This window comes from Schistocerca americana, unplaced genomic scaffold (genome assembly GCF_021461395.2).
Source record: "Schistocerca americana isolate TAMUIC-IGC-003095 unplaced genomic scaffold, iqSchAmer2.1 HiC_scaffold_92, whole genome shotgun sequence".
NCBI classification, from domain to species: Eukaryota; Metazoa; Arthropoda; class Insecta; order Orthoptera; family Acrididae; genus Schistocerca; species Schistocerca americana.
In genome coordinates this window covers 622,012-637,030 of record NW_025726697.1, presented here as the reverse complement: position 1 = coordinate 637,030, position 15,019 = coordinate 622,012, and the positions used below count along the sequence as shown (strand labels likewise).

Genomic DNA, 15,019 nt, shown 5'->3' with positions numbered 1-15,019 from the left:
TCAGGGGTAAGGCAGGCGAAAGACTTAGATTTTTTTTGGTAGAATACCATAGAAATGCAGTCATTCTACAAATCATTTGTATGATCCATCCTAGAATATTGCTCAAATGTGTGGGACCCGTATCAAAATGGATTAATGGGTGATTTGAACGCATGCAGAGAAGGGCAGATCAAATGGTCACAGGTTTGTTTGACCCAAGGGAGAGTGTCACAGAGATGCTGAAATAACTGAATTGGCAGACGCTTCAAGATAAGATGTACACTATCCTAAGAAAGTATGCTTACCAAAAGACGACTCTAGAATATGTTACAACCTTGTAACTATTGCTCCCATAGGGACCGTGAGGACAATATTAGATTAATTACAGCATGCAGAGAAAGATTTAAATGGTCTTGAAACATGAACAAGCTTTAATATCTGGTACAGTGAGATGTACCCTCTGTCATACTCTTCATAGTGGTTTGCAGAGTGTGGATGAACATGTAGATAGCATCATCCAGAACGCAATCAACGTGTATCTGAAACTTGAGCTTGTCCTAGTGTGTAGTGTCACAAACGTTTTGACATTATTATACATACTTCTGCCACTGGGGCAATCATAGGTAATGACTAATTTGGCAGTAATATGCAGTGCTAGATTTGTTAAAAGAAAAAAAAAATAGACTTCTTAACATGTATTTATGGTAAGTAGCACTCTATCATTTCCTATATTTCTAAGTTCCTACCGAGAGTTTCCATAGTTTGATTTAGACTTCTGAAAAAGTTATAACACTTTTCTGAGCTTTTTAAAAGTGTGAATACAACATTTGTGTCTTACCGCTTCAACTAGAGCAAAAGTTCTATTGTACCACATCTCAAAATCTTTGGGTCTAATTTTTTTCGTCATCAGCGGTATACTGTCACAAATCAAGACTTGGTTATGTGTATTGTTAGATTTTGTTTATTATTATTTACGTGGGGTGCATGAGCAATGCAGCTGACTGGGATTCACCTGCTGCAAGTCATAGACTGACCGCTGCTGTGTTCACTGCCTGGGTCAAAGGTGCTGAAAGGATGTTCTCATTGATGCTATGGAGACACTGTTCTGTGTTTTACTTTAATGACAATTATTGTCAGTTTCTTTTTGTTTTGTTTATAAGAAAGGAATGAGGACATCATTAGATCTTTTGAAGTGTACACAACATAAATCACAAAATGTTATATCTGTATTAGCAAAAAATTGGACTACATTGTATGATAGAGATGAAAAAGAAACTGTGATTAAATTCTTTCTGTGTTAGATTCCTGAACCTGCCGATCTTTGAGAGAGAGAGAGAGAGAGGGAGAGAGACAGAGAGGGAGAGAGAGAAAGGGGGGGAATGGGATTTAATTGTATCTCCCCATGCAGCTGTAGCATTTTGGCATGTCGTACATTGGTCAGATCATAAGAACCTTGGAGGACTCGTATGTAGGGCATAAGCAACACACACACACACACACACACACACACACACACACACACACACACTTAATAATAGTCAAGAAAATTTGCAACCGCAAAATATTGCCTCGGTACAGGTCATAGAATCTAATATAGAACACAGATATTTCAATATGCATATCCAGTTACTGGAATAGTGTTATTAAGAAATCTGTTGAGAGACAGAAGTTTTTGCTTAAATTCTTATAATTTACACCAGATGATGTACAAAATAAACTCCAAATTACTGTAACAACATAGTGCACAAGGCACATATTCATTTTCTAATTACAACAATCATACCCCAAACTATAAAAATTAAAATATTGAAGACCAGCATTTAATTTTAGCTGCTACAAAATTATGTCACAGGCAACAATCATTTAATTCACTTCTTTAACATAACAATTTAATTTAAAAAAGACAACAAATAACATTTTTAAGTACAATATTCAAGTTTAGGTGCTGCAAAGATGCATAACAATCATCTATGTTTCAACATTCTCATAAAAAATACAACATAAAAAAGAAGACCTGATTGTAGATCATGGGTGGGCTACGTAAAATAAATGACAAAAATCAGCAGCTGTAAAAGGCAGATTTTTTTTCCAACTACAACCAATTCCTCCATTTTACAACAGCATAAATGAATGCAGCTCTTTTTCCCCAAATTTGCTGCTTCAGATTATTAGTGTCATAATGAAGTCTTTTAAGAATTAGAGGCACAAACAGATTAATAAATACAAACAAAAGCAGGAATATTCAATTTGCTCAAGGCTACCAAATGAAGGAAGAAAGGGGACTAGGGAGGAGAAAAAAGATCACATAACAAAGAAATAAACTGCTGATTGTTTGCATCATTCCTAGACTCAAAACCCTAAGCAAAAGAAACAGTGATGATAGCATTGATTTAAAATCATGTCAGAAAAGACGGCAGGTAATTCTAGGTGATCCTCCATAAAGCCATGGTCTCACGTTGTCAAACCCCTGCAGGATTGTTTGAGGGACAATGATTTGACATTGATTGTTAAGTCAAAAAGGCAATGCATCTTTGACTGAAGAAACAATCAAAAATATATTCTTTTAATGGAATATTTACATTGCAGTGTACTGATCTGAGAAACATACTGAAAAGAAACATGACTATGTTGAGAAATTTTCATTTTGTATTTTCTTATATTTGTAACCGCAGTACATGAAAAAAGTGACACTCGACATTTGAGTTAACTGAAAGATGAAAGATTAGGGTTTCATGCCCTGCCGATCCTTGTCCCCAAACAGGTACAGCCCGCAAACAGAATTCTACCAACCAGCTTGGACTGAAAACATAACACACAAGAATCGTGCCCGTGAGTGTAGATGACACTCGGAATATCACGCAACACGGATACCCGAGGATGATGTCTGTCAGAGCAGATTGCAGATGAAGCACGAAGGCAGAGGGAACAAATTACAGACCTGCTCCATCTGACGGTCAGTCTCAAGTAGCACTTTGTGAAAGCAACAAATAATGTCACCGAAATATGCGAGGAAGACAATGATGTCCGACTGTGCAAAGGACAACTCGGGAATTTCAGCAAACTTCTGGAAAAACCTGAAGAATTAAATTGACAGAAACCTGTTCTGGATTGGTAACTTACAAAATAAAACATTTTCAATCTCTGGACAAGTCACACACAAGAAAGATAATAGGCCTTTAAAAAAGAGGATACCATACAGTGTAAAGCTGAAACATGTAAATTAGTCTGGCCAATATGCTCTACACCTGAGCAAAAGTGTCAATAAAGTGGTGCACCTTTTAGGAACTGTTAAAAAAGTGTCATTTTACATCAATGAACACAGCAATGACAACCTGATCCTAGGAGAAAAGAGCTGATACACACTATTTATTTAAGAATGATCACTTCACCTCAACTTTCTCAGCATGGGACCATCAAAAATTGAAACAATAGAGCAACACAGAGGACACTACCACACAGCTGGGGGAGGGCACAGAGAGAGAGAGAGATTTGGAATTCGGTACAGTTACGTTGCAAATTTCAAACTCACAGTTATTCATCTAACAGATGTGCTTTTTAAAGGTACGGTTCAAGAAATGCTGCACATGCAATGCCCGGGATTGTAGCGACAGCACTGTACTTCGGGAGGAGAGTGACAAAAATACTGACAGTGACAAAACAATGAATGTTAGTGAAGTTAAGAGTGTCTTACATGAAAACTGCAACTGAAAGCTTTGTTTTTGTGTGTAATTTATCTACAGTGTACTAAAAAAAAACTGGTTAAGGGTAAATCACATTTTGAAAAGCTTTTGTAAACGGGCAACTTGACAAATTATTTTTAATTAAGTTTCTCTCTTTTTCGAAATTAAAGGTGCAACTTATATTCAGGCCAATTCGATGTGTATATAATTTATGATAACTATGAACAGACTTTGAAATTTGCCTACATCACACCAGGTATACTTAACTTATTTCACTGCCCCACACAGATGCTCATGTCCGGTGGAAGTCTCCTCTAGTTCCCCCACTTTTGGCCAGAAGCATTATTTCAGATATCACAATGTCATGACTCACAGCTTTGCACATATCGTACACTGTTAAGGCAGACACCGATACAGCAGTGAGAGCTTCCATCTCCACACCCGTCTGCCCTCTACACTTTGCCGTGCCAGTTACAATCACACAGTTGAGAGCAGAGTCCAGTTCAATGTCCACAGCCACGGAGGATAAAGATATGTTATGACACAAAGGGATAAGGCTGGACGTCTGCTTGGACCCCACAATTCCCGCCAGGCGAGCAACGCTAAGTACGTCACTTTTCTTCAGGCCATTTTCTCGTATGAGTTTCATCAGTTCGGGTCCCACAAAAACCTTTGCTCGTGCTGCAGCAGTCCGTTCTGTCACCAGCTTCGAACCCACGTCGACCATTTTCGCCCTGCCGGTCCAGTCAACATGAGTCAGACTTCCGGACTGTGCTCCCAAACTGCAGAAACGGCAAGAGAAGACAGAGGGCTGTGCTCTGTGTGTTTGTCTTGTTAGGAGTCCTGTATTGCACATTATGCTTGGGGTACAGGGAAGCAAAAGAAACTGTTTTCTAGATTCAGTCACTACACTCAAATTATGTGACAACAACTGAGACATCTGTGTATCCGACACAAACAGGGGCGAAATATTGGTATCTGAGAAGAAGTACTTTTGAAAATCTTGTTTCTGAAGGTTTAACAACTTCCGACTTTGTGCCTTCACAACATCACTACAGCCATCAAGTTCAGTGTCACCTGGAACAAAAATACAAGCTGTAACAAAGAACTCTTCATAATCTGAAATAGGTTAACTACAAAAGAATTTTTAAGCATTCATGTTGAAACACCCCCGATTAATTCCTTTGCTGGATTTTGGGTAATTTACCAAAGCCACAAAACAGTTAATTATTATGATATATGACCGTGTGCTTACTGGATGAAAGGCTATTGGTTGTCCTGCGTTGTTCTGCTGTGGTTTCGGGAGTATTTCAACCGAATGCGGCTGTTCTGAGACGGAATAGCTAATGATTGAAAGTTTGTCTATTATTAAGTATCACAAAGGTTGCGATGTACAACTGATATATATTTCCTACTAACACACAAATTCTGAGGCTGTTGCTACCTTTGCCTTACACGTCTAATTGTGGTTATCTCTTTTTATTGATTGCTGATTTTCAGCACTTTGTCACAGGCAATGCTGATGGTTAACATTCACAACAATCCTCACTGCAATCCATGGTTGTTGCTGGCTGACGCGGTTGACACGAAACACGTAATTTGGCACTTGTCACTTTCTGTTTCATATCACTCGCGAATCGGCATTAGTGAGAGTCAACCCCACGACGATCAGGGGGACATGCTCACTCGTCATACTCCAGTGAATTTTACCGTTTACAACTCACTAGACCACCATTCTTGCCCGTCTTTCCCACTCTACTTCTCACTCGACACTCTACCATACTACTGCGCACTCAGCACTAGTCTCACTGCCTAATGCAGCGCTCGACAATCGACTCCTGTCCGCTATCGACCTGGGCGTCAGATACTAGAATCTATGTTTGTGGGATCACGGATCCCTTACAGTGTTCAAGACAAGTTCTTTGAACCTTAATGATCTGTGATGATTCTTTTCTTTCCTAAGCTAAGGTCGAAAATCTGTTTTGTCTGCAGAAGTGTGCAATATGAATATTACACAAAGTTGATAGAAACATCTCACATAAATCTCCTCAGTGGCTGTAGATTTCACAATCTTGCAGGAGTGGATATAAGGGGAGGTCATTGCAATGATGATAACTACCACCCACTTCCCAAACAACATATTATACTGGGGTGCCCTTAAGAAGGCAGCAGTGTGGTGCATTCCGTGCAGAAAGAGATGGGGAATGCTTTATGGTGCTGTCTGTGTGTTCTCTCTCTCTCTCTCTTTCTCTCTGTCCCACGACTCACATTTCAGCCACTTCCAACCCTCGTATCTGGCACAGGCCACTGTGTCTGCTTCTGACTCTGCCTAGTAGAATTTATGTGGTCGGAAAGCTATCGCTGTTGCTTTCTAATGTAATACTTGTCATGTTTCCTTTATGCCAGCCATTGTGAACACTAATGGGTAAGTAACCTCACCATACCTAAATGCCTTGTATCGTACACGCACCCCAAAATGCACACTACAGACAGATGTGGCAGAACGACACGATGTCTTTATATTTTTTACTTCACCAATTTCCAAATGCACACACAACTTTAGGAGAAGGAGGTAGCATGGAAACAGAAGTGTGTCAAAAATGCCAAGTTCTTCCAGCAATGACAAGCTACATGTAATAAAGGACACTTTTCAGTTGCTCGTGCTAGGGTCTGCCCACAAGGACATGCTTTTGGTCTGATTGACAACATTCCAGCCGGGTAAAGCTGCACACCACTGGGTTGAACATACCAGGTGTCAACAACAGATCCGATACAACAACAACAGAAAGAATGACTTCCCGAACACAGTTGGAAATCATTGATAGAAACAGTATTCCCCTCATTCACATGTGTTTGCAGACCTCTGTTCAGTCATAATGTTTATTGAAATGATGATGGTGAGCACACACTTTGACAGAGTTCAACTTGGTTGTTACGTGATTGTTCAGATTTTTCCTTATTTCCTCATCCCTTTTCTCTTCCCAAAATCGTTTCATTCATTGACTGTGTTCTTGTTTCCTTTGATATGTACATATTTTCTCTGTTTTCTTCCTTCCCTTTACTTCAAGTTTTATGTTCATAATTTTGTTTCTGAATTTGTCTCTTTCATTCATCATTTCCATTCTGATTCCTGCTCGTTTTAGCCTTCTTCTATTTCTTGAAACCAACTGGTTTTTTTTGATTTAGGCATTTACTACATCCTAAATCCCTTTGTGAATCTGTTGCTGTTCATTGTGTGTATGTGTCCACAGAATGTTAGTCGGTGTTTTCTGATTGTGACTGAGTCTGCCTCTGTGTTCTTATAATTCTCTGGTTGATCTCTTCATTCATATGCCATCTCTGTACACTGCTCCAAAAAATTTTCTGAGGATTTTGCATTGTATTCTTTCTGCTTTGTGGTGCCTGGTCCTCAGATTGTGGTCATTTCTGATGCGAAGAGTGCTTCTGATACTATAACTGTATTGTAGCACATGTGTTTGCCTTGTACTGAAATGTTTCTTTTATTATAGTGTGTCCATGTCAGTTTGTACACTTTCTGAAGTTATTTTGTTTGTCCTATGTTTTCTTCCTTCTTTGATCCACCTATTTGTATTGTTACTATTATATTGAATAATTCAATATATTTTTGTGTGTTTATTATTGTTATTAAAATTGTAGATGTCTGTCGTATGCTAACAGTGAGGTTGCTAGCGAGTTGCATTTTTGAGGGAAGCTGGGTGAGGGGGGTGGAAACAATAACAAACCATCACTCCCCCCCCCCCCCCCCCCAAATAACCAAACCCTGGGAGCCAATACATTTGCTCTGTATAGGTGTTTGTGCCCAGAAGTAAGAGTCAATTTAGCAAAAAAAGGCAAAGGAAAGCTTCATGTTCTGGCCCCACATCAAAACCAGATGACCAACCACAGTGTAATCCTCTGCAATGGCATCACTGAAATCAGTATCGCGGTGGAAGGGGGGGGGGGTGAGTCAGCACACCCTGTTCTGGTCACTGCCAGCTTTCTTGATCTCAGAGTCACTACGCCTCAGTCCAACAGTTCCTCAATGGGCATCACAAGGCTTGGTGCACCTCGTTCCAGTCCTCCCACCAAGGAAAACCACGGGCAGTACTACGGGTGAGTCGCAGCTGAGCAGCTGCCTTCCCCCTGTACCTGCAGTAGCTGCGAGAGGATATTTGTATTACACATACGCTAAAACTGGCATAGATGCCACAGGACACTCTTTGGAGTGTCACTAATAAGCACACGCTGCTACACACTTGACAGTGCTAGGTGGCCAAGAGTTCTGGCTCAAAGTTCCTGCAACTGTGGTTGGAACTTCCCCAGTGTGACTCTCCCATTCTTTAATAGGGTATTTCAGTGTCCGGGGCACGTTCACATTGGACAACACTGTCCAGTACAGGCCTGCTGTCTACCACCCATGCTCTCTTGCACTGTGCATTGCATCTTGCACAAGTGAGTCATAAGGACTCCCCTCTTCTGTATGTACACTAAAAAAGCAAAATTGTCTTTTCAGACGAAAAAGTAAAATTGTCTCATATCCACATTCTATCCTTAAAAGTATCCTTATGTCTGGGAGACGGCAGATCCACCGAGCAGATCCCACCCAACGACCCGTAGCAAGACTGCAGCACAAGAGGCAGGAGTGCCATCTGTTCCCTTCAATGATTCTGTCTTGCTTTGCCACCTATCAGTAAGTGATGAACCAGCTAAATCTGGACTTTGCTGCCACAAATCAAGAAGCAATGGCTCGGAGACAGCATGAGCTCATTGTCCAACTGACGGGTGGAAGCAACGCAACAGCAACAGCAACACCAACACCAGTCACACCACCAGTGAATATACTAGAGAGGCCCTCAATATCACCGCAGTAGTCCTCGAGCTGGAAGTGACAGCTCCTTGGAACAAAGATGGACCTTCGAAGCTGGTGGGTCCAAAATGGAATCAGCAGTAACATACACGAACAACTGAGCCTACTGACTCACACGGCAAATGCAGCGTGCTTTTACCAACACCAGTTCTGAGCATCGGTAATATGAGGGACCATACAAACAATTTTGCAGCACCTCAACTACACAACACTAACCCAGCCGCTACGCAGAACACTACACCGACTGGCTTCCCACTGGTCATAATACACAATTACACTTGCCTCGGCAAGCTAAACAAGACATTTGTAGAATGTCACTCCCCACCATATACCAAACACAAAACTCACAAGGGACCATGTATCACTGTATGTATGCAACAAAACAGATTGCACAAATCTCCTGAAAATCGTCAAAGCTGGGGGAATTGAGTATCATAAATATAGCACCCAAGGGGGAAAAACTCGAATGTACATCATGAAAGGAGTTGACACCACAACCCTCAATGACATTCTTCATGGTATAATCACAGCTCTCAGCTGGGACTGTGAGAGCATGAGATGAATTCTGGGATTCGTGACACACAGACTGCAGCCAAACTATTTAGTGGATTTGGACGACACAGCTTACTCATGCAACTTTCTGACGCAGATGCTCCTGCTTCACATGGTCGTAGTAGAAATAAACACAACTCCGTGTGTCCCCCAACAGTGCCACCACTGCCAGCAGATTGGCCGTGCGGCACCCGATGTGAACTGGCACACAGTGCTGCAAATGCACTGGTAACCATGTAGCACGACACTTTAAACTTGGTACAACTATCAAATGTACCAAATGTGGAGGGGTCCATGTGCAAACTACAGATGGTGTGCAGCATACAAAGAAGCTCTAAGGTGCAAAAGTGCCAAAGACAGACAAGTGGTAACCAGAACAGCTCCAAGACACTCCCCACCCCCCAACCAGTAAGGTGTGGAATCTCTTTTACTGGCATTGTCAGTGGAAGTGGATGAACTGAGGATGCACAGAGCTCCACAAACTCATGGCACACTCCCACAACAACAGAACCACAACCCACACCTGCAATGCTAGAAACTGCCCCTGTACTGATGACAACACTGCCGGTCCCAGACAACACCAAGTCAACTCTGTCTAGGCCAGATTGTGACACTCGTGATATCACAGAAGACACACCTAAACCAGGGCAACCACAAACCCACGAAATGAAACAGAGGTACCCAAAAAACAAAAGAGGGGACACTATCACACCACAACAAATACACCAACAACAGACCAGACAAACATAGGAACACATTAAAAGGAACAATGTAACCGTAACTCACACTCTTGCCCCCCTCACCACAGCAATAACACAGGTGACCCCAGATGAAATACGAACCATGAATAACACACAAGCCAGCCCATCCAGTACACCAACATAAGGACCACCAGCCACCAACACCACCGCCAACACTTTGGCTGACATAACAAACATTCTCACCACAATCAGAGGCATAGTGGAGACACTATTCCCCACTCACGTGGCTTAAGATCCTCTTGAGGCTCTTCATCATAACGCATGCACAAACTCATGACGGCTACACCCAGCCATTGCACGGCTGCTATACAAACTGCTATCACCACACCGCCCACACTCTTCCATAGATAATACACCACAAAACACAAACAACAGTACTTTGACTCAGATGCTATTCTGGAATGCAGATGGGATTGGCAACAAAAGGGCAGAGCTAGCTGCATTTATGGAGGAGAAGGGAATCTGGAATGCTCTCATGAATGAAGCTGAGCTCCAGTCACACAAACAACTACTCTTCTCAAGATATTACATCTACTGTACTGACCACCTGAAGGCACAACTGTGGGTGGAACAGCAATCTTCATATATTGAGACAAAGAATACACAAATATTAAGATCCCTGAACCTGCAAGACTAGAAGCCACAGCTGTTAGGGTCAAGTCAACTGAGTGAACACTACATTGATATCGATATACAATTGATCTGGTAATATCATAACAAGCGATATCAGCACAATACTCAACATAGCATAGTGACTAATAGCCACTGGTGATCTTAATGCTAAACACTCTGCTTGGAACTAACAAAGATCAAACACCATTAGCAAAAAAAATATGCGAACATGCACTGCGCCCAAACTACATTACACTAGTGCCAGCTGAGGTGACACTTAAAACAGGGAACAGAGACTAAATGTGATAGACATTAGATGTGATTGGCATTATAGTCACAATCAACATTGAAATTATGCATGATTCGGCCTCACCAAACACCTGTAATACTTTACTTGGAAGAAACACAGCAGTATGATGAATCTCACAGGATACTGAGCTACAAGCGTGTGAATTGGGCATTGTTCAAGGAAATGCTTGAAAAGTCATATCCCACAAATTCCCAAAATTACACAAAGCAGGAAACTTGTTGAAGCTGTCAAAGCCCTTACCACCACCTTACAGACCAGCATACTCCATGGAGGAGAAGCATGAGCTGATGACCAGAACACTAGCAACATCATTCACACTGAATCTGGCTCCTTCCAATCCAGCACTGCTACTTGAAATGAACCAGGAGGTTACATGGCTTGTAACCCAGCCCACGTGCAATGTAACAATACATACTGCTACACATGAAATTTCACAGGTTTTTAAGCACAAAACAGCTAGAAAAGCTCCTGGTCCCAATCACTTTCAAAACCGTGTCACCCAGGAGTTCACAAATAAAGCTATAGAGCATCTCACACATATGACGAATACCATTCTACAACATCAACACTTCCCTGTCCTGATGTTCAGGAAGCCAGGGAAATACCACTCCCTACCACAAAATTACGGAGCCATCAGCCTGCTGAGCTCCCTGAATAAGATTGTTGAGAAGATGATTCTCAAACATCTTACTATGCAGTGCAACACCAATCACTCGCTGAGACTGGAGCAATTTGGATTCTGCAATCACCACTCCACAACACAACAACTCCTCGGTGTAGTAGAACATATTACACACACCCCCAACACCAACAAAGCTACAGGAGTGCTGTTCTTGGTCTTCAGTCATCTACGGCACAATCGTCTCATTCGCAAACTCTGCACTGCTAGTCTCTCCAACGAGTTCATGCATCTTACACACTCATATCTCACCCACAGAAGCTTCAACACCGACGTTCAGGGCAAACAGTCAACACAACACAGTATACAAGTGGGAGTACCCCAAGGCAGCATCCAAGGGCCCCTCTTGTTTAATCTCTACGTCAATGACTTTCCAACTGAACAAAACACAATGGCAACCATCTACGCAGATGACATTACCATCCTAGTGCAAGACTGGAAACCATCAGGCATAATTCGCAACTGCAAACAAAACTGCCTAGCTGGAACGACAGTGTGTTAAAGCAAATGCTGACAAATGTGAATCAGTTCTGTTCACTGACAAACCATAACAACTGCACAAACATTAAGTGTTCTGGCATACCCACAAGCTCTGGAATGAAAATTAAGATTGCAAGAGCTAAGAAGGCAGTGAACACACCGTCAGCCAATAGCCCACTGGCAAGGACCACACCACAACGGGAGCAGGCCCCTAGACAAAGAGAATATAAGTGCCGCTCCTGCCAGCCTCGGCCACTCAGTATTTGGACAGGATTAGGACAGTATACGGACAGGCCTAGCGCAGAATGCTACAATAACAGTTATTAGTGATCCACAAACTGTGTGTCAAACTTGCACGAACATTGTATATAGCAAAGGACTCGGATTTATACTGCATGTCGCCTATTGCTTGCGACACCATTGTAAATTCCAGGTTAAGCATTGTCAAACTTCTTATTTGCAATAAAAACTATTAATGTTGTTTGCTTGAATTGTTGTATAGCATTTTGAGAATGCAGCATCCTTTAGGCACCCTATATCAGATGAGTGGGCAGGACCCCACATTAAGACTGAAGACAAATAACACTACACACACGCCCAATACGTTTCAGTGTGAAAGTCAAATACTTCAGTGACAGGCGAACTGAGCAAATGCAAGGCTCTAACAGTGTTACTCTAAGCTCAACAGGTAAAGCACACTGAATAGGAGGGTATCGAGGTCTGTGTACATGATACTGATTAGATCCATGATGATACATGCAGCTGCAGTCTGAGGTTACGTGGCTCTGACCGCCTGTGCCGCCTACAGGTGATACACAATGAAGTGCACCACAGTCCACACACACTGTCGATCTTCACAGAGAATACTGCCTTGAGACTCACACACAGATATTCAAAAAACTCACCACACGACTGTAAAGGAACTTGAGACACTCTGACAATTATTTCATTCTTAACCTGGGAAACTATGACCACAACCACGGGTGAAAACACAACTGCTGAAAAACACTTCTATCTAGGGACAATTAATCACCTGTGGACAGCACAAGCTCACAGACAAAGTAAACACTGGTGAATCCCTGCATTACAGCAAAACTAAATGGCATTGCCAGCTGCAAATATCTAGCTGACCAACTGGCAATACGGGAAAGCAGTATTGCACACTAAACATAAACATATCCAACCAAACCTCTTTATGGCCAGTTGACCACTCGTATAACGACCTTGGCATGTTACAAGTACAGATGCTGCAGGTGGCCCAGGAGACACTCAGGTGCACAGCCCAGGAGTACCCCTCCTCAATAGGACTGACACTCGTAAAGAGTGTTTTAAGCTGCGACAATGGTATCGAGCATCGCATGATACCCAAAACTAACGACAACCTCACCCTTGCAGACAGAAAGAAACTGTTACTGCTCTTACTATCTGTCCAGACTATTGCAGAAGTTCTTTTCCTTTGGTGCTTGCCTCGGCACTTTTCTCGCTCTGCCCTTAAAACTGCTACCTTCTGCTCACTTCTCGACCACTTCTATCGCCTCAAAGTGCCTGTATTAGTGGGTAATCCTACGGACAACATCATGACCCCACATCCTGTGCACTTCTCAATTGTAACGAAGCAAACGGATGTGATGGTAGAACTTTGGTGATGGTCACCATGTCAGTGTGGGTGTGGAGTAGCTTCGCCCCTTAAAAAAAAAGGCATTACCACGAATTGGACCTGGGTCCTCCACATAGCAGCAAGATATGCTGACCTTGAGCTGCTGAAATGGGCAAGAGAGAATTTAGCATTAATTGCAAAGTTTGCAACCATAACAATCACAATATAAATAATTTCCATAGAGAATATGCATTGAAGCTTAGGGTTAAGAAAACTGTTTTATATTCAGGTGCAACACCCTTTTAACATCTGCCAGCTGACATTAGGAGCAGTCGGGAAATGCCCAAATATTCAAAATTAAAGTAAAAAATGTTTTATTAGCCAGTACACCAATAATTTACCTGGATATGTGAATTTACCTACCTGTCCCACCACAAATACACAACACACAAACACTTTCTAACAGAAGACCATATTTAGCCATGCAACATATTCTCTAGGAGCAGACAGGAATGCCTTTTGAAGTGGTGATTCCATCATAATAATAGCCTATGTGCAGGTACGGTTGGTCCTCCACGGAACAGAAACTACTGTACCGGTCCCAACGTGGCATTGACAGCATAAAGGGCATTGCACAAGAAGGAAGTATATGAATTTATCAGAATAAGTTTAGATGACAGTGTCCTGTGTAAAATTAAATGCCCATTTAGCATGAAGTATTAAATCAAAATAGTGGCAGAGCAGTTTAAGTAGCAGAGCATTGGCTTTTTTCAAGTAGTTGCTTCTCTGTATATTTATAAAAATAAAATGATGTAGAACTGATCCCCTTGAATAATGATTAATGTGAGCAGATTAGTAGTAGATGAAAATGGTTGTTAGTAGTTCAGTGGCACTTCTCACTTACTCGTTTTACACCCCTGAAGGCTCTCATCGGTGATGGAGCTGTTGGAATATTACATGTGAATGAATGGCTGAACTCGATAATTTTCAAGGTATTCAATATTCTTGTACAGTGCATTCAAAACAAAGTTATATAAAAATGAAGAGGGATGTGTACTTCATAAACTGGCTTGACAACAAGCACACAACGAAGCAGTGTGATGTAGCTTACTCAAGGACCTCAGTTTCGCAGGAGACCCTGAGGCAACAAGTACACGCATCATGTTTGCTCACTGTTTTTTATTGCCTGTGCTCGAGCACAGTATGAAATGTATTAATTTTTATGGAGTCAGCTATCCGTCCAATTTCCTTCTCCAATCTGGGGCTGCTTCCCATCTCTAATTAAATTGTCGGTAACAGGATGTTAATTGTAATATTCCCTTTATTGAACTCATTTTCAGCAAATTGCTAAGCTGGTAATCTTCCTTTCTGTATTGAATAATAATAGTAACTCTGACATTTACATGAAGAGACATACCAGCAACAGCATTTAGCTGTCTTTTAAACTTCATTTGATGCATCCAGAACATTGGAGATATACTGCAAAGTCAGTAGGACATATT

At 41.7% G+C, this 15,019-nt stretch overlaps 1 protein-coding gene across 1 annotated transcript; it reads right to left on the bottom strand.

The window, feature by feature from the left end:
- Positions 1-3,951: 3,951 nt before the first annotated feature.
- On the bottom strand, positions 3,952-4,386 carry LOC124592455 (cyclic pyranopterin monophosphate synthase-like). Its single transcript, XM_047131836.1, has one exon. The coding sequence runs from the start codon at positions 4,384-4,386 to the stop codon at positions 3,952-3,954; it is 435 nt and encodes a 144-aa protein (XP_046987792.1).
- Positions 4,387-15,019: the final 10,633 nt, after the last annotated feature.

Bases quoted from the DNA above. Each gene is read 5' to 3' on its own strand.
- LOC124592455 (XM_047131836.1), bottom strand. From the start codon at position 4,386: ATGGTCGACGTGGGTTCGAAGCTGGTGACAGAACGGACTGCTGCAGCA.